The sequence below is a fragment of the Cystoisospora suis genome (assembly GCF_002600585.1).
Source record: "Cystoisospora suis strain Wien I chromosome Unknown contig_1651, whole genome shotgun sequence".
In the NCBI taxonomy this organism is placed as follows: domain Eukaryota; phylum Apicomplexa; class Conoidasida; order Eucoccidiorida; family Sarcocystidae; genus Cystoisospora; species Cystoisospora suis.
The window spans coordinates 7,196-26,511 of NW_027154451.1; the positions used below are offsets into that span (position 1 = coordinate 7,196).

General features: G+C 47.5%; 2 protein-coding genes across 2 annotated transcripts; one reads left to right on the forward strand and one right to left on the reverse strand.

The window, feature by feature from the left end:
- Positions 1 to 5: 5 nt before the first annotated feature.
- CSUI_003645 (uncharacterized protein) lies at positions 6 to 4,016 on the forward strand. The gene is made up of 4 exons (XM_068063841.1): positions 6 to 153; positions 598 to 1,144; positions 1,640 to 2,691; positions 3,246 to 4,016. Exons 2-3 carry the CDS (start codon positions 971 to 973, stop codon positions 1,784 to 1,786), a joined length of 321 nt encoding a protein of 106 aa, XP_067924180.1. The 5' UTR covers positions 6 to 153; positions 598 to 970; the 3' UTR covers positions 1,787 to 2,691; positions 3,246 to 4,016.
- Positions 4,017 to 4,094: 78 nt separating this feature from the next.
- CSUI_003646 (major facilitator family protein) lies at positions 4,095 to 19,251 on the reverse strand. The gene is made up of 9 exons (XM_068063842.1): positions 18,837 to 19,251; positions 15,368 to 18,526; positions 13,855 to 14,019; positions 12,159 to 12,963; positions 9,319 to 11,276; positions 8,452 to 8,546; positions 7,991 to 8,093; positions 6,679 to 7,095; positions 4,095 to 5,678 (listed from the first exon to the last, which is right to left on the reverse strand). Exons 2-9 carry the CDS (start codon positions 16,625 to 16,627, stop codon positions 5,508 to 5,510), a joined length of 4,974 nt encoding a protein of 1,657 aa, XP_067924181.1. The 5' UTR covers positions 16,628 to 18,526; positions 18,837 to 19,251; the 3' UTR covers positions 4,095 to 5,507.
- Positions 19,252 to 19,316: the final 65 nt, after the last annotated feature.

Sequence of the window (19,316 nt, forward strand, 5' to 3'; positions counted from 1 at the left end):
GGTCTCCGTCGTGTCTTGCGTTCACGCCGGCTGGTTGTACGTGTCGTTCACTTGCGCTCGGACTGAAGTGATCTCTTGCTTCAATCTAGGCATGTGCGGTGGGTTTTACAGGCGGCCTCTTCACTGTCGCCACAATTGAGTCCAAGGAAGGAGGTGAGCACGGCTCATCCATCAAATTTCAGAGCCTCGGAGTCTCAGGAGGGACTATCGGGGCGCCGTTCCTGCTGGAGGATGCTCAAGTGGATGTGCAGGTCCCTGCAGACAGGGTACTCAATGTCGGCGATGCAGGTGTCCTAGCGTGCATCGCTGCAGGCAGCGCGCCCAAGTTCTTTCCCCTCTCGGACGACGCGGTCTCCCAGTTGCCAAGTAAGCCGGAGACTGACTGTCATTCTTGTTTGGAATCTGCCCGCGCTTTCTCCCCTCGCATAGTCCGGGGGCTTCCTGGCAGCCGCGTACTCGGTGTGCGACAGTCTGAAGCTGCGCTGTTATACCAGCCCGGTTCCCTGCATCTTTCGTTATTGTACGATTTCAGGGCTCTCACATTGAACCCAGGCTTGTTTACGTTATGTTGTGCGCCGCGTAACCACGCGCTGTCAGTTGGTACTCCCTTGAGGACTTGCGGGGTGCGGCACTTCAGCCGGGGTGAAGTCAAGTAGTCTCGGTGACAGCAGACATGCTTTCAGATCGGTAGCTCATCTTCTTTCTTTTCTGCGTACCATCAGAGTTCTAGTCCCCGGACTTCTCCATTCTGGTGGCCGTCGTGACAGCAAACATGCTTTCAGATCGGTAGCTCATCTTCTTTCTTTCTGCCTACCCTCAGAGTTCCAGTCCCCCGACTTCTCCGTTCCTGTTCGGATTCAGGAAGTGGAAGTTTTGTCCTCAGACAGGGCCGGTGTGCTGACGCTCAAGGCCAAACTGTCGTTTGTGGAGAAGGGGTCACACAAGGTGCATCACCTTTTATCCGGCTTCAATGGAGAGAAAAATCTCCTTTTCCTCGGCAATTTCACAGGCCCGCGGCGAGCACAGGCCTTATTTGTTCGGCAGATCCTTCAAGGCTCGAACCCTTGCTTTCTCGAGAGAAAAGACAAGGGAGCGCCAGTTGTGCTCCGTTGCGCCCGGGTTGACAGGCTCGTCTCGTGGAATGGTAAAAGAAGGAATTGCACTGGGTACCTTGCGTCTGTTCCTTTGCCACCAGCGTCCTAGTTTTAGCGAGCAAGGGCTTCTAGTTTTGATTTTGCTTCCACACACGTTTCTCCACCCTTTGGTGTGTGGAGAAGCGACAGTACGTGCAGTAAGGATCGCGGAATCGTCTCTCGGCTGGATGGTCTCTTACTCATGGATGTAGGACGCTAGCGGCGTTTGTCGCCCTCGACGGATGTTGCCCGTGCACTTGAGCGCATACGGGTCTCTGTGGATGTGGTGCAGGGTTCAGATTCGTATTGCCTTTCCCGCCTGTCCTCTCTCCATGGGGTGTGGCGACTGCATTCCGGGACTCTTGTCAAATATCTGTTGAAAGCTTGTAGTCCATGTCTCAAGGAATCGGGCTAGGGTAACTACTGTCAACTGGCGCTCCCAAGTGGTGGAGACAGGAGCTGGGTACTAGCGTAGGGTACCTTCTTTGTCGTACTGTGTTTGACAGCGGCGGACCCGAGGAAAAGAAGTCACACATCGAGTTCCTGGAAGGCAAAGGTGCTGCGGGGCATCGGTTGGGTTGCTTCCAGGGTGGTTTTGGCGGCGCTCGCATACGGTTTTCTTGTCACGGTGTGTGGAGGTAAGTTACGTTTGAAGCTGCCGTTTCTGGACCGCTTCAGGAAAAACTCAGCCCCGACAGCCCCGGTGGCAACTTCCACTCCGCTGACAGACGGTCACACGGGTAAGATAGCTCCCCCGCCCCCACCCCCCCCTCCGTTGCCTCCTCCTCGCCCTTTAAATAGTAAGGCGACTTCTTTCGTGGCGAAACATCTGACACAAAGGTTTCACTCAAAGCAGACGGAGGCCCCGTCAGAACCCCGCCTTCCGCCTCCCCCAACGCCGCCTCCTTCTCGCCCACCAAGTAGCAAGGGGACTTCATTTGTGGCGAGGCATCTGCCACAGAGGCTTCAGCCAAAGCAAGGGGAGCCCCCGTCTTCCGCGGCTTCCGCTCCGCTGAGCGGCAGCCATGCGACGAAGACGGCTGAGTCCTCGCTACCGGCTTCGCGTTCCTCCGCTAGTACCAAGGAGGCTTTTTCTTTCAAGAAACATCTTCCACTTAGGTCGCACACAAAGCACGAGGAGGCCCCAGTTCTGCCGGCAACGCGCACCCCTGCAGCACCCGATCTGAGTGCGTCCTCCACGCCGCAAGACGGGGAGAAGAAGGACTGGCGGTCTCGTTGGCTGAAGATAGGCAAATCGTCCAAACCTGGCAAACGTGACAGGGCGCGTAGTCCAGTGAAAACAGGGCTAGACACTACACCACCCGACATCCCCGAAATCCCCGGAGGCCAGACAGAGGCGGCACAACTGTCGCAGCGAGCAGGTTGTGTGAGCGGTCCGGCAGGTTTTGCAGCTGGTCTACTTGCGGGTTTTTTATCTGCTTCTTCTTGGACTCGCCCCAATTCTCCAAGGCCTCTCTCACGGACCCAGCTTGTTGAGGGCCATTTGCATGCCTTGCTCCTAGAGGACCGTCAACGGACCGAACCGGAAACGAGGGTCGTACTCTTTCTAGTCGACAGTTAGGTATGTGGTCCGAGCTTCTGCCATAGTAAAGGGGGTGCCAGGGTGTGGGCAAGAGCTTGGTCTCAGTGTCGATGAGCTTGTCGGATCTAGGCAGTGACGATTCGAGTGTGCGCTAGAGGACATCGTCTCGACAGGGAATGCAATGCAGAGCAGTGGACGGCTCAGGCGAAGGAGGCGGAAAGCTGTCAACCCGCCCTCCCGTATTTCTTTACAACGCGGACCAGTCAGGTTTCATCGGTGATGGGACACGAAGAGTGGAACAGAGAACGGTATTTCTAGTGGTGGCACCGCTTTACTGTATGTGAGCTGCTTCGCTTATCGCGTGAATACGTCTGTCCGTGCAGCAACGGGCGTGCCAACTTGGCATTTCGTCATGTGTACCGCCAAGGAAGCTGGAGTTCTTGAATGACTTTGAACGTATTTTCGTCGGGGAAGACAGGTGCCTCCCCTCAAGCGCACACGCTGTTTTTGCGGATGTGTCTTTCAGCGGGCGTTCCTGGTTGGTTGCTTTCGTTCCCTTGCTTTTTCAGGAAAGCCGGTCTCCGCTGTTACTGCCGGGGACTTGCGGTATAACAGCGAGCGGAACTTGATCTCACGCAGGTTCCACTGAAGACTTCAATCGCTGTGGTCTGCAGACAATCAGCCATACAGGCTACATCCTTCCTACATTTCAGGAATGGATTTCACAAGGCTTGCCTCTAGGGCCGTTTTCACCCTGCGGCGGCGGTACAAGTGACGTTCTTTGAAATAAGGTTGGCTCAGTATATTCCTTGGCCGGGTGGGCTAAGTCTGACTTATTTTGTGTCGATTGTTTGTTCTCCATGACGTAAGAGCGCATGGGCAAAGGCTCTTTCAGTCGACTTCCTCACTCATTGCCTGACATGATGATCACCCGTCAGCGCTGTTAGCTGTCCAAGAAAAGAGAACTTGGGTTAGCCGTTTGTGGACTATTGCGGAGGAATAGTAGTTAGATCATCTTTTTGCTCCAGTACACAGTCTTTTCTGTCCTATGTTTAAGCGAAGTGGTTTCCCGTCGACCTTCGCCGTTTTCCTTTTCTCAATCATACCATTCATTATCCATGAGTCGGTATCCATGGTGCACGAAGACGAGCTGTAGGTACGAACTCGCCGCCACTACCTTGCCGTTGTAAGAAGGCGGTGTGTTTTTTCAGTGTTCGCACCGAACGGAAAAGAAGGGACTTCGCCGGTTGCCAGAGAGAACACCGGAAAGAGGAGTCCATTTTTCCTTGACGTGAGTTGCGCAGATGTTCGTGAGCAACTCAAATACGCCCCGTCACTGGTAATACCAAATGCATAGCGCGTCGCAATTTGTCCCATCAACATGATGGGGTCCCTCCGTCGAAAACAGAAGACATTTGCCTGTCGTCCGTGTCTTCCATGCTGTGTCGAGCCTGATACGGAGAAGGTTTTCTCTTTCCACAATCATTCAGTCTCGCACATTCAACGAGGTACCAGGAACAAGATTTTTATCATCACAGTAGTTTTATTTTCCAAGAAAATCACGTCGTCGTAAAACAAAAAACATCTACAGCTACGCGGTAGACTGACAATAGGGGTGGGTGATAGCCAGCCAGTCACCCCGCATCCCAAGGGGTGCTGCGACGAGGACCAACCACGTCATGCATGACGAAGAAAAGAAACACTCGGAGGTGAGGGGAGAAGGCTGTTTCATGTCTATACGACAAAGAAACTACCATCCTTTATCTAAATAGATGAAACGAAAAAAACTGAAGTGCGTGGAACTAAAGAAGAAATCTTCGCTCGAAGACCATCTACGGCAGCATTTATCCCACCCCAGCCATTTCCATACATATCTGCAGATGTATACATCTCTATGTATATATGTGTACATCAATCTACTAATTAGTTCGTTGCTTGTACTGGATTGCTTCACAGGTAAGACTGACAGATAGATAGACAGTCCCCCACCCACCAAACCCTCGTTTTAAGATAACTCGCAGAAGATCTGCCCCTCCGCTTGCCTTCGCTTCGGTCTTCATTCCGACCAGCAATCACCGCTCCACATAGAGGACAAAAAAGAAAACTGCTGTCTCGGAAAGATGACAAAGAAATGGAAACGTTTTTCTCATTGGACGAAAACGCAAAAGAACAAAGGGAACAACCACACGCAATTGGCGCCTTCTCATCGTCTTTGGCGTGGTTTTCGCAGACAGACAGAAAAATCTTCAGTCGAAGAGAAGAGAAGAGATGACAGATATGCTCCCTTTCTCATCCGGCGGGAGATAATTAACACCAGAAGGGAGAAAGAAAGCTATACCTCCATTTGGCTCCCTGCCCTTTCTTCTATCCAGCCCAGAATCATTGAGGAAAGAACGAAAGACAAATAAAGGTACAAGAAATCAATGCATTGTTGACCTGCCCTCCCTCCTTCGCTCTCCCCGTTCAACTCAACCTTGATAGATAGATAGATAAGATAGATAGATAGATAGGCTATCGTGTCGAAAAGACGAGACACATGATAGCCGAATCCCCTTTTGGTCCCTTTGACCACAAAACGTTGTCCATGTATCTCTATAGATATCTACATGTAAGCATGATATGACTGAGGCCTTTGATTCTTCTGTTCCATTGCATCCTACTTTGTTTTGAGTGATACGAACAGGTCCACCTGGTAGATCGCCTCATGAAATCTTCTCTAAAAGGGAATGCGAAGAACTTTGCCGTCCATCCACTACTCGCATGGTCACTCTCAGTCAGTCCTGGTCTTGTTACACGGAGGAAGAAAGCGATCGTTCTTTCCGTTGTTTCTTTCAATTCTGTCTTAACATGAAGTCTTCTTGAACGAGTCGTCCATCATCTTTCTCTTGAGGAGACAGCTGTTCTTCATATGAGACATATGCTGGCTTAATTCGTAGACGCCATACAACAAAAGCTGCTGCGCCAAGTCCAGAGACTCCAAAGATCGACCAAAGAAAAACAACCTGATAAAAACCGGACATCATCACATAGACAGGAAGTCACACGCATTTATAGCTCCACGTACCATGAGGAAGGGGGGNNGGGGGGGGGGGAGCGAAGTGAAGTCGCTTAACATGGCAAGAGCTGATGAAATGAACCGAAGAAGTTCTTGAGAACTTCTGGTATGAGTCCTCTATCTCCTAAGAGGAAAGAGGGGAGGGTGTCGTGCGTGTGACACACCCTAGAGAAGAGAGAAGATCTCTATAAGGAGTATGTGTGGTGCTTACACCTTCTCTGTGTGGGTGCCTACACCTTCTGTTTCTCTCACTCCCTCTCTACATGGAGGAATGTATCGACGTCGAGTGAATACTGGAGAGAGTGGTGCCTAACCACACTAGTAGTGTAAATTGTAACTGAAGCGAACCACATGGAAAGATGACTGCAGCCCATCCACTCGACAGGAAAGCGTAACTCCGTATCCTGTGTAGTTACAAATCGTTATGTATACACTCACATACCCAGCTATCAATGTGTGTACGTAGAAGAGATTTCTAACAACGTTCGTATAACCTAGGAATGAAACGTCCACACATCTACATCCCTTTCAAGGTGTACATACACATCAACATGGCAAGACACCAGACACATAGACGAAACGTCTTTAGACGCACGTGAGAGAACAACGTATACGTGGCTGCATACACAGACCAGCCCTTTGTGCAAATAATTTTACTTGTTGAAATACCAGAAGAAACAGCGGAGAGAACAGAGAGTGGGATGTATGCTGTGTCACAACCTTCATAACTCCCTAGAAAAAGACCTCCTGTCCTCTAGTTACTAGGGAGAGAAATCCTATCCTACTAGAGAGAGATCTCCTATGCTATAGCTTTCAGAAAGAAACCTAAACATTGAACCATTATAAGAGGAGAGAGAAGACGAAAGACTCAGACCGAGAGAAGAAGAAGAAGACGATTGAGATGGGCTGTCGCAAACAGATCGCCAAGAATGGGGGCTCCTCCTTACTCTCATTCCCCACGTGAGTCCAGCAGCTTGTATGATGGCTCCTGGTACAAGCGTTCCGATGACATAGCCAAAGACGTTATAGATCATCATACAGAAACCACTGCCGAATGCTCGAACTTCAAGAGGAACCGAAGCTATAACAATGCCCGTGGCGGCAGGTAGAATCCCTCCCCCGAAGAAAAGGATACACCAGATAAAGCAGATGATCACAATGAAGTGACGTACAAAGCAGGCACATACACCAAAGAAGAGACAGAGCAGAGCCCAGAAATCTAAGATCATCAAGGTCTTCATCATGCCTCTCTCATTCTTATACCCCCCAACATAGTCAATAAACCACCCCCCTGCTAAAACCCCCAAGATCGGAGCTGTCGCCGCGGTCGCGTTGAAAGCAACAAGAACTTGGGCTCCAGGAACCTAAAGGCAAGAAGATGAAGAAGGGAGACCGATCCTCTAGAATAGGAAGGACTGCTTTACGGAGTTGATGAGTAGACGTCGTTCATCGGGTTGGTAATCCAGGAAGAAAGAGAGAAAACAAACACGCGGTGATAACGAAGAAGATATACGTAAAAAGATGAAGATACGAGTAAGAGGAGGAGAAGGAAAAGTAGCGGGGATTCGCACAGAAGAGAAGAAACCTACCTACTACTCCTACTACTCCTAGCCCATTCCGTGGCTACGTCCCTGTAACTTCTTTACTCTTAGATCACCCAAGAGAAGGAGAGACAATGTGTTTTCTAACAAGACTCCAATCACTACACCGGGCTGCTATCTGTTCTGCTGAGGAAACCTACCTGATAGAAAAGCCTAAGAAATGTTGTGCAAGTAACCACGTAGGCACAAAGAAATTGCCGTATATATTACGAATCTATCTATCTTTGAACTATCTTTGATCTATCTGTCTATCTATCTTTAAGCAGGCGCACCAAACAGAACCTTCACTCCCGTAAAGACGAAAAAGAGCCCCGAAGAGAAGAAAAAGAGAAGCCGTCCACAGTTGCTTCATCTCCCATACTTACAAGCGAAATGCCTGACCAGTACTGTATCTAACACATTTTGAAAAGATGCCTTCACACACGCTTAGATCTAGATCTACATACAGCAAGACATACAAGTCTATTGAAAATAACATGAACCGCAACACCACCTCTTCATTAATAGATGGATACGTCTCTGCATGGACTCCCATGGCACAGAAGAAGAAACGTACCTCCAGAAAGCAATCTGTACATCTCTCTGTATCTAAATAGATGTGTATACACGCTAGATCGGTGTTGGAGTGGGAAGAGAAGAAGATCTATGCCTTTTTTACCTTAAGCTCTTGCTGAAAGTAAGTGATAGACCAGAATTGGATGGCCGTCACTTCAAAGAAGAGAGCGCATAAAGCAATGGTAACACAAACATAGACGGGACTCCTGTAATACACACACATAGAGAATCAAAAGAAGGAAGCTTCGAATACGATTGAAGACACGAAAAAGAACTTCTTTTGTCTCCCTGGTAAGAGGAAGAGCTAAAGTCGAGGTAAGAATGCAAGAGGGGAGACCGCAAACACTAGGGGAGGCGGAGTTCTCACGCGACTTAAAAGTTGTGAGATACATACAGCAAAGAGAGACAGACTGAAGAGAGACAGACCGCGATCAATTGAAGATAGAGTATGACGGATTGAAGATACAAAGATTAGGCAAAATGAAAGATATGTAGTAGTTGAAGATAGATAGATATATGAATAGATAGACAGATTGCCTGACTGATGTGTGGCGTATGACTTACTCGAAGAGGATGGAGATGGACTGCCATACACCAAAGGTCCTTGGAGCGACTGTGAGGGCCTCGGCTGCTCCTCCTACTCCTCTGCCCTCCTGATCCTGTCCATACACAACAGGAGCCCAAATCACTCTTCTCTCTAAACATGTACACAAAAAGATCGAGATATTTAGATTGGAGATATTTTAAAGATGGACAGCTACGTCAGAGATACAGAGGTAGATTGAAGATAGGTAAACAGATAGGTAGATCAAAGACAGATGAGTAGATGAAGAATAGATAGATAGATAAATAGATAGTTGGATAGATAGATAGATAGATGAAGGGATGCACACCTACAATGAAGATAGATGAAGGGGTAGAGAGATACTACTCCTACTACTCATCCCCTCCATTAAGTCAAAGAGATACTTTTCTCCCCCATTATCTTTCAAATGATGAGATAAAAGAAAGAAAAAAAGGAAAGACAGCATAACCTCCGTGCTTAACTCTACACACTGAACCTTCTTTCTAGGCAAATCTCTCGTAGAAAGCTAGGGAACGAACTGAAGAAGAAGACACAGAAAGCACCCTCCGTGCACAAGAGGGCGAAAGAAAAGAAGACTGAATAGTATAAGAGGAACTCGGCTATTCACCGTGACTCTTCCTTGATCGTCCGCTATTATTAGGGAAATTCCATCAAGCCGTCTTCTCACAGAAAAGGCTTTTCATTGCATCGACACTCTATCACCTCATTGTACGAAGGACGAGATGAAGAGAAGACAGGTATGTCCCAGTCTGCATACGGGGTGGCGTGATACATTTGTGAAGACACTTGAGAAGGTGTCTTTCCCTTCTTTTTGCTTCCTTATTGTTTCTTTCTCTCTTTCTTACTAGATCAAATTCGACTGCGCCTCCTGCTGGGACCAACGCTGTGATTCTTCTTCCCCCTCCTCCTGTCCCACTACTACTCGTTGCAGAACTTCGGCGTCTGCCTTTCTGTTGGTCGTCATATTCTCGGAGATACTGCTGATCCCATGAAGACTGAATGGGGTGGTGTTCTTGCTCTTCTTCTTTCTCTTGTTTTGGGGGTCTCTTCGTCTTCTCATCTTCTTTCTCCTTGGATCCTCTCCATGCTCCTTCTCTTCCTTCTTTTGTCATCTCTCCATTCTGCTGCTGAGAATCCTGCTCGACGTTCGCTGAACTTTCATGCCCTGCTATGTTCTTCTTCTTCGTCTTCTCATCTTCCTCACTAGAGACGACGGTTTTCCCAGGAGGTCTTGATGAGAGTCCTTGGTCACCCTGACCTCCAGGTGTTGCTTCTCCGAGTCTTCCTTTGCCGGTGCTACTACTACCGCCAAGCTCTAAACTTCTTCTTGCTCCTTTGCCACCCCCCCCCCCTAAGAGATAGAAACTCCCTCGAGGGGGAGGAGCATGCGGAAGGAAGATGACTCCTCCTCCTCCTCCGTTTTTACCTCTCGATGTGTCTACTGTCCCTACATGGGCATCTTCAGACATAGATGAAGAAGCAGTGGATCTACGACGATGCTGAGATGTCACACCACCCCCAACTCCACCTATATCAGGTATCGACACTCTCGTCATTTCTCGTCCTTCACCTCCCCCATTGCGGTAACCTCTTCCTTGTTCTTCAACTCCTGTAGACGGCCCCACGAGGTACTGATTTCCTGGCCGAGAAGACGAAGAAGAAGAAGGCAAACCCGCGCAAGAAGAAACAGGCGGACCAGGAGGAGGAGGAGCGACACCATCCGTACGGACTAGGAGAAGAGGATCAGCTGTGCCAGCAGCCCAATTGAAGGCTTCAAAGGCAAGTGTCGTGGAATGAGGTGTGAAGAATGTCATTTGATATTGCACTTCACTTACACCTGACGACCCACGTGTATAGTTATGAGCATTCCCTACACTATTGCCGACACCTGCCACACCTCCTCCTCCTCCTGTAACGCTTGCTTCATCAATCGACACACGCCGAGGCTGAGAAGAAGAAGAAGAGGAGACATCTCGACCTTCTCCTCTTGGTGTCTTTGAATTCGAGTCTATACGAGACTTCCGCCCAATCCCTGGCAGATTAATCGAAAGAAAGCCTGGGGGTAATGCACCCTGGTAACCGGGTTTCTGTTGTCGACGAGGAGGTGAAGAGACATCTCGACATGTCTCAGGAAGAGGAGGGGCTTGAGAAGATGAAGAAGACGAAGAGGAAGAGGAGGAAGAAGAAGGAATCATGAGGGTTGTGGCATCTCCATTATCTGATGGAGGGCAACTTAGACCTCTTCTTTCCCTTCCTGGGAAGGGCATGTCTCTAGACGCTTTCAGGAAGGTCTCATCATCTCCTTCTCCTCGCAGCATACCATTCCTTCCTCTCGTAGATGAAGACGGAGGTGGACCTAGGCGGGAGACGGTGGTCAGTTCATTGTCATTTGACGAAAGTAAAGATGAGTGATGTGAAGGAGTCTGTTGTAAACGATGAGAAGAAGAAGAAGAAGAAAGAGGAAGAGATGGGTGGTTGCCATAAGCGGCGCTAGCTGAGTGGCTATCAGATGGATCTAAAAAACTGGCTCCGGTTGGCTGAATATCTCCCAGAGGTCTCGATAAGCTCCCTGGTGAGGAAGAAGAAGAAGAAGAGCTCGTCTGCCCACTCACAAAAGGATCGGCCCGACGGGGAGAAGGATAACGTCCTCCTCCTGCCGGTGCCGCCGCTGCTGCTGCTGTTAGACTCCCAGGCGCTGGGCCAGGCCTTGCTAGGCATGATCGACGGGTGAAGGTCGGAGATGTGGCGATGAAATCGAGAGGAAGAAGATTCGAGATAAGCTCTTTACGAAATTGAGGAAGACCTGAAGAGAAAAAGAAAAGAAGAAGGAAAGTAGACAGATGGGAGACATGAGATTTCATCAGAGAGAAAGAAGAGAAGGTAAGAAATAAAAACAAAGGAAAAAGAGAGAATGAAGGAGCGGAGTGAGCAAGGCAGAGGGAGGCCTAGGCAGCCAGGTGTCTATACAGCCGGTGATGAGAACAACAAGCGGGAAATAGAAGATAAAAACTCTCCTCAAGCACTTCCTTTGATACCCAGAACAGGATGACGTCTCTTGTATTCGTTCGTGCAATGCTGTATATACATCAAACTACACAAAGAACACGTAGCTGCACTGCACGTACACCAACAGGGTTACCTGTGGATCTCTCCCGGAGAAGGCAGATATAGGTCGCAGATAGATTGAAGACAGACAGATAAAGACAAACAAATGGATGGAAAGATAGATGGAAATACTTGCATAAACATAGATACATACACATATACATACACACCTCCATACGTGAAGCTCCCCCTACTCCGTAAAGCCCAAGATCCCAGACATGGCTTGAGTCTATGGTCTAGACTCAAGCCATGCCTGCTAGTGCTTCCCCCCAAATAGGCAAGACTTTTCCATTCAAAAAGAATGAATGTGGTCTCTTCCTTTCATGTATTAGTCTCTGAGAAGTACACGGTACATACAGTTGGTCGATCTCTTTTGCATCACTAGGCTCCCGCTTCTCCGCATTCGTGACAAACAAGCCTCACAGGAATTCCATCTTGAGCGACATCTTCTACCTTTCCTCCCTATCTAAATTGGTGGAATAAAGAGAGAAGCAAAAAACGTCGAGACGGAGCTAAAGATGATGAGGAGGGAAGATGAGCGGAGGACTGAATGAGATCTATGTAGATGTCCATTCCTTACTATCACATGAGAAGCTTTCTGTGCTATGAAGCTTCGATCTCCGATGACCTCGCCCTCCTCCTCCTCCTAGCCCCCCTGCGCCACCATCTCTTCTTTCTTCTTCATTTTCTTCATTTGTGTGTGGGATTCTCTTGCCGATGACAACAGGATGATGAAAGACAGCGCCAAGAGACAATCGACGTGATTCTCTTCCTCGTGTCCGTGTGTCATCGGCCCCGTCTCCTCGTCTAGCTGTATGAGGTGGTATCGAAGGTAAGGGAGACACCACCGAGACTTTTCCTCTTTCTGTCTGGTTGTCTCCTCCCTCTGATGAGACGTCATCAAGACCTCCAGAAGAAGATGCACGTGTCTTGTCTCCTCCTCCTCCTTTGTCTTCAGCCAGTAAACTCATCTCTCTGAGCTCATCTTCTGTAAAACGAGCTATCTGTGGAAGAGATAGAGTACCAGACTCATAAGGGATTGAATCGACTCGCTTCTTCACTCTTACACCAGCAACTTGATCATGTCCCTCACTAGGGACACCAAAGAAGGGCCGAGGAGAAACATCTCGGCCACCTCTCTCGAGGTCTCCTGTGTCTCCCTCGCTTTCTTTCCCGACTTTATTATGACTCACAGACTGCAACGGATGGGTTGTCGCCGTCGGCCTTCCATCAAAGAGCGTTGCCATCGTTTCATCGGATGCTGTGTGTTCCTTATTCAGTCCTTCAAAATCCTTATGACGATCATGTGTACCTACAGCCGAACATGCAGCTGTCTCAGCTACAGCCTCTTCTTCTTCCTCGTCAGTAGGAGGAGAAGGCAGAGCCTAAGAGAAAAAAGAAAGCAAGGAACACAGAGATGTATGTACACTCGAAGCAAAACAAAATGCCATCCCCTACCTGAGATACTTAACACACATGAGAAGTTTCGCGAAGTCACTTGAATTTCTTTCCTTAGGACAACCAAATCGCAAAAGAAGAGAAACACTAGTTAATGTCAATACACAGGCGCTCCGCATAGGTATGAAGTGGACTTCTAATATGTACAAGGGGAAGAGTGTGTGTGGCCTTATGCGCCTCATACTTGCGGTGTATGTACATTCAGTTTTTACATACGTAGAACCAGATCTACACATAGATATCTATGTTTATGGATGTGTATGTATACTTAACCTTCCGCTTTTCCGTCGTCATAACTAGACCCTAGCCTTCACACCCTTCCCTCTAGCACTTCACTCCCGCGCAACGAAAACTGCTAGTTGTTCGAAATGCACGAGTATTCCGACTTGAGAAAATCTGGCTTGCTTCTCCGCCTCTTCTTGTCCCACTAAAAATAGACACTTATCAACCCCTTTCTTCAATCGCTTGGAGCTTGCTCTTCCTTCTGTCCTCCTATCTATCAGAAAGCCGCAACAAGAAAACCACCCCCCCTGATAAAGCTCCGATCCATCTCATATATGCAGGAATAGACTCCCTGTCTATACAAAATTCCTTTGTCTCTCTTCGTCTACATATATCTATATATTGTAGACAGGAGGTATTTCCATAGTAGATACCTACACATACTCAAGAGTTGGAGAGGATAGGAGATTTTGTGTGTTCTAAGAGTGCATACACGGAAAGGAGAAGTCCTACTCCTATGCAGTTCTCCAGGGCCAGAAGCAAGAAATGCAGAAGAAGGAGAAGGGGGTCGATAGATAGTCATTTTTCTTCCTTACCTGAGGTTTCATGTTGATATCGACAAATCGACGAGGAAGAAACAACCATATCGAGAGAAGAAGAAAGAGAAAGATCGCTTGGATAAGGAGAGCATATCTCCAGCTCAATCCCTCTACTCCATTTCTTTGTGCCGTATCAAAGGAACCCGCAATGACACACCCTAGCTGAAAGAGAAAGAAAAACGGGCATAAGAAGAAAGAAAAAAAAGAAGATAGAGAAACAAGATAAAGTACGACAGAATATAGAAGACACGAACGCAAGTTTCCCTATCTATCTATCTACCTACCTACACACCCCTCGATCTACGTGACTGTCTATGAAGTGAGAAGGAGAACAAGGTAGCTCACGCTAAGGTGTTTTGACTGTTTACATCAGATGAAGAAGAAGAAGAGGTCCTTTCTCTTCTATTGTGGAATGCTCTTTCTCCATATGAGAGGGTACACCCTCTCATAGATCTTCAGCACCTTTGAAATGATAAAGAGAACATGCATGCCTAGGTAAAAGGAGAAAAGCCATCGAGACGTAGTCTGTCTTTTCTTCTGACTGAGAAGAAGATTCATTCATCCAAATTCATCCTATCCATTCATCAACTGTGTATGTAAAAGAGTGTGCAGTCTGTGCGCCTTTGGCCTTCTTCTCTATCACCAGTCTCTTGTCAACACACATATACACGTCTATTTCGATCCCTACTATCTATCTAGAAAAATATCTCTACATACATGAGTACCGCCAGCCTAGAGATATGAGACAGGACATTGAGAACAAGAAGGGAAGGGAGAGGGGGCACTGGTTGTGGAAATGAAACAAAGAAGTTATGAAAAAACATGTGTGCGTGAAGGTAACAGAGAGATAGAGAGAAAGAAGAAGACGAAAACTTGGGATAATTCACTAGGGACACGATGAGATAGTAGAATGGTAAAAAGGTCGAATTTTCGTTGCTCTTCTTTGAATAGGGTGAAAGAAAGCAACATAGTTATATACACCAAACACATACACTTCATCTACCTCAAAAGACAAACAGAGTCTATACACACACTGCAAAGAGATACCTAGATGCTGTATATACACATCCATGAAGAGACTGAAAAGAAAAAAAGAACAACATCATCACCTTCTTATATCTGAAGAAAAGGAGAACAAGAGAGGAAAGTACTACCCTCTTCCTTCTCCTTTTCCTTCACCTTCTTCTCCCCCCTTTCTCTCTCCCTTCTCAGTTCTGAATTCGAGTACGTAAAGGATTCCTTCTACATCTATCTTGAATCGATCCCTGTATCTCGAACCTATCTATCTATCTAGCTACCTATCTATCTCGAATCTATCCATCTATCTATCTAGCTAACTATCTCTCTATCTACCTCGAACCTATCTATCTTGAACCTATCTATATATCTTGAATCTGCCGTTGTATCGTGGATCTATGTATCTGTCTCTCTTGAATCTCCCTAACTCTAAATGTATGATCTTCATCATTTGCCCTGCTTGATGAATAATACTTCTTTCTTTCTTGCTTACCATTGTCCCGACAACGACGCCTCCTTGTGCGAGTCCCATCCATAGAGTGAGCTGTTCAGCTGGAGCGAACTGATCCACCCATACCGGCGCATATATAGAGAAGCCTGATTGGCTTAAGCCGATAAGAAGTCTAGATAGAAAGAGCATCCATTTGAAGTAGGCTAAACCTAGGAGCCCCGTTGCTAATAAATTCACGATCATGGTGATGAAGCAAAACCACTTCGGTGAGAAAGTTGTTAAGCCTCTCCCTACAAAGGGACTTGACGCCACAAGGCCTATATACGGTAAAGATCCTAGGAGACCCGCAGCAGCTCCATCGATATTGAATTGTTCTTGAAGGGTTGCAAGAATAGCAGGCACCACCCCCGAATCGAAGTTCACAAAGATCTCCAAGACAAACATCAAGCAAAAGACAAGGATGATCTGACGTTCATGAGAACTTCGTTGATATGGCGGACTATCGAAAACTTCAATGGGATTCATTCCGCCCCCCCCTCCTGCTTCTTGACGCTGGTTGTCTAGATGTTCATTGCAATTCCTCTCTTCATGACTTCCCCCCCTTCTTCTATAGTCGTCTTGTTCTCCCTCATCCTCTTGATCTTCTTCTTCTTCATCTCGAGTCTCCTCTAGTAATTCACCTATACGTAGAAGACCATCATCTTTCTCTCGTATCTTGAGATTCTCTTTATGATCGTCTTCTTCGCTACGTTTTCCTACCTGTCCTTCGTCCCTTGGCTGAAGATACGTCTTGCCGACAACTAGCCTTCCTGAAGGTTCTTCGCCGTGTCCTCTCTCCTCTATCCATACTTGACTAGCTCTATACAAACCACTACTAGACGAACTATTCCTATGACTATCACTACGACCTTCTTTGCTCCACTTCCCTCCTCCTAATAGGGATAGACCCTTACCTTCTCTCCCTTTCCTTTTGAAGCTTTCGTCCTCTTCTTCTTCTCCGGAGACACCATGATAGCTTCTCGGAAATTGATCCGCCGGGAGATTCTTCAGTAGAATGATGCGCTGCTGGGGTTGTTCATCGGGATGCACCTCATCACTAACGCCGCCATTGTAAGTTGCACCCCCTAAACCACTCTCGTCTTTAATATCACAAAAACACCCGTCATCTCGACTTCTCTTATGTAAGAAGGCAGCAGATGTGGAAGAGAAGTAATCGCCATTCCTTTCTCTTCTTTCTGCTAAATCAAAGCCGCCGCCCCCTCTATCAATAAGAGGGCTTTCTCCTTCGACAGCCCCTGTCATTCTCTTTTAGTAGTGTGTTTGAGAGAATGGAAGAAAGAAATGCTAGAGGAGGAGAGATAGAGAAGGAACAAGCGTAGAGAGACTATGGACGAGGAGAGAAGTACAGACAGGAGAAGCGAGAAAAGAGAACCTCTGGTGGACGACCGCGCTTTTATCGAAGCAAAGTGCGTGATTGCATCCAGCTCAGACATATGAGGTAGATGGATGGTATGAAGAAGAAAGATGCTGGGGTCTGTTCTTCCCTCCCGTTGAGACATGAACAAAGAGAATAAAGAATTCTCTCAAACAGAAGAAAGATTAAATCCCTTCTACTCTATTGTAAGTTTATTGAAGCGATGTGAAGATAAGACCGAGGACTGTTGAGCGACCTCCCCATCCCTCAGCCTATAGATAATAGACATACCTATGTATAAAGGCAAATGTAGAGAAGTAGACATGTTGGTAAGCACGTGCTGAGACACCCCGTGAAGTGGACCGCATGCACGAAAGGCTTCTTTGGCCCTGAGCATACAACTAAGTCCGTAAACACTTTATCGATCTCTCGATTTCTTTCTATCATTCTATCTATTCACGGATGGATCAACCGATCTATCAAAAAGAAAGACTATCGCTCGCGTTCTATCTGCTTTGTCTAGCTATATGAAGGCCCCGTGTCTTCCTCCTGATTGATCTCTAGTTCCCACTCATGGCTGCTTCTTCCCTCTCCTCGTTTTCATCCTTTAAATCTCCTCAAAAACAAACGGAAAAGAAGTAGTAATGGCAGTCCTCCTAACACTCGGAGTAACGGGGGGAGGGGGGGCTTGGAGATTGTGGACAAAAAGAAGGGTCCGCAAGACTCAAAGAGCGGACGCGAGACAGAGAGAGAGGGAGATGCCTCTCTAACCGCCTCGTCTAGTATTGTGTCTTACTTAAAGGAGAGGGAGAAAGAGAAAAAACAGAAATACAAAGTAACCGGATACAAACAAGTCTGATGATCCCCGCCATTGCCTTTCATCCGGAGAACTCCTACTATCCAGTCGTTCCCCGGAGGGACGATAAGAACCAACTGGAGGTTAACTCTCTCATCATTCAGATAACCTTCTTGGTCATGCCATCAGTCGATAGGTTCACCGTTATAAGGCTTAAGAGTAGTAGGAGACCTTGTGGATGTATAGGTTTCTATATAGCATGCTTTAAGAAAACACCTCAAAACAACTTTTTCTTCTTCCCCTCATCAATCGGATGTCTGCTCTCATGACATTTTTGTCTCTGTTTGAAATAGACCCGTCCTTAGCGTCAGATAAAAGCAAGAGAAGAAGACGGCTGCAAGGGAAATACCCAACAAGGCGTCATGAATCACCTCAATCACCGAAGAACGATCGTCTTTCCTTGAGATCCGACTGTATCAATTGACGAACCGAAGAAACAACTCTGGATCTATAGACGATAGGAAGAATCGGCTGAAAGACTCTCAAGAACCTATACAACATAGTATACCGAAAAGAACTTGACAGAAAGACTTAGAGAGGTACCGAGTACACCGGGGAGTTAGAGAACACAGGATGAAAGAAGAGTTTACGTCAAAGGGCAGATCTCCGCCGCAGCATGTCCTTTGGACAATGTGACGCTTATGATGAGACACGAGGACCCCAGGCGAAGAAAAGCGAACACCGTAAGGAAAACGACAGCAAACAACTATGAGAAGCAGCTGCGGTCAGACGAGAAAAAAAACAAAAGGAGAAAGAAACCCTCCTCTCAAGGACCAAGGAGAGTGCCGCAACTCTCTCATAGCGACCTTCAGAAGATCGAAGAACGGAATCCAACGTAAGAAGAAGAAAGAGACTTCGACACTGATAAGGGAGACGGGAGTCGCCTCCGTTACGCTAAGAAGAGACAGACCGTCCTGGAGGTTCTTGGAGTCTGCATGTCAGCGCATATGACAGACTGAATGACAGAAGAAATCTCCCAATCACAAGAAGCTCACGGTCGCTACCCTGACATCTCAGCTTCCTCCGTGAAGGGCACTCGTCGTAACGGGAAACACCGGAGAAGTGACGAGTGAGCGAAGGGCGGAGACGGCCGGAAACACAAAGAGCCACCCCGGATATCCCTTACTGGAAACAATCCAACAAAGGAAGGAGAGAGTGACGAGGCAAGAAAGGAAAAGAAGAACAGTCGAGCGAGAAACTGCGCAAATGAGACGTACAGCGTGCGCGGACAGGTCACTCACCTCCGTGTGGCCACGGAAAAAGTCATAGAGCGGCAGACGAACACCGGCTCGGTGCCGTTGAAACGAAGCGAAGATCCAGGGGTCACTGAGACAGAAAAAACCAGTATTACCGAGCATCGAAAGCCAGCATTGCATTGTGGAAGCGGACGCTTGCCGTAAGGTTGTACAGCCACTGTCTAGGACAGTCCGGCAAAATACCTATCACCCCGTCTTACTGTCTTTCGGCAGAGTGCTAACGGGTTATATCTCTCTCTTCTTCAAAATATGACGCCAATCAAGAGTATGCGGGGCAACTGCTAATCATTGATCACATGTTGTGCCCCCCAAGCTTTGTTAGAAGCGAGGATGAGAAAAGAAGGTACCATTTCCAGGGGTTAGCGTCATCTGAGTTCCGTTGTTGACTCTCTCGTCGAACAAGGAGCGGACGGTCTCCGAGGGAAAGAAGAGAAAAGAATCCGTCTAGTTTCCGCTGCCACTCCC

Coding starts and splice junctions, on each gene's coding strand:
- CSUI_003645 (XM_068063841.1), top strand. CDS start 971: ATGGAGAGAAAAATCTCCTTTTCCTCGGCAATTTCACAGGCCCGCGGC. Junction 1,145..1,639: donor CAGGCTCGTCTCGTGGAATG/GTAAAAGAAGGA, acceptor TGTGTTTGACAG/CGGCGGACCCGAGGAAAAGA.
- CSUI_003646 (XM_068063842.1), bottom strand. CDS start 16,627: ATGACAGGGGCTGTCGAAGGAGAAAGCCCTCTTATTGATAGAGGGGGC. Junction 8,547..9,318: donor GCGCAGTCGAATTTGATCTA/GTAAGAAAGAGA, acceptor GTGTATGGACAG/GATCAGGAGGGCAGAGGAGT. Junction 8,094..8,451: donor TCCATCTCCATCCTCTTCGA/GTAAGTCATACG, acceptor TGTGTATTACAG/GAGTCCCGTCTATGTTTGTG.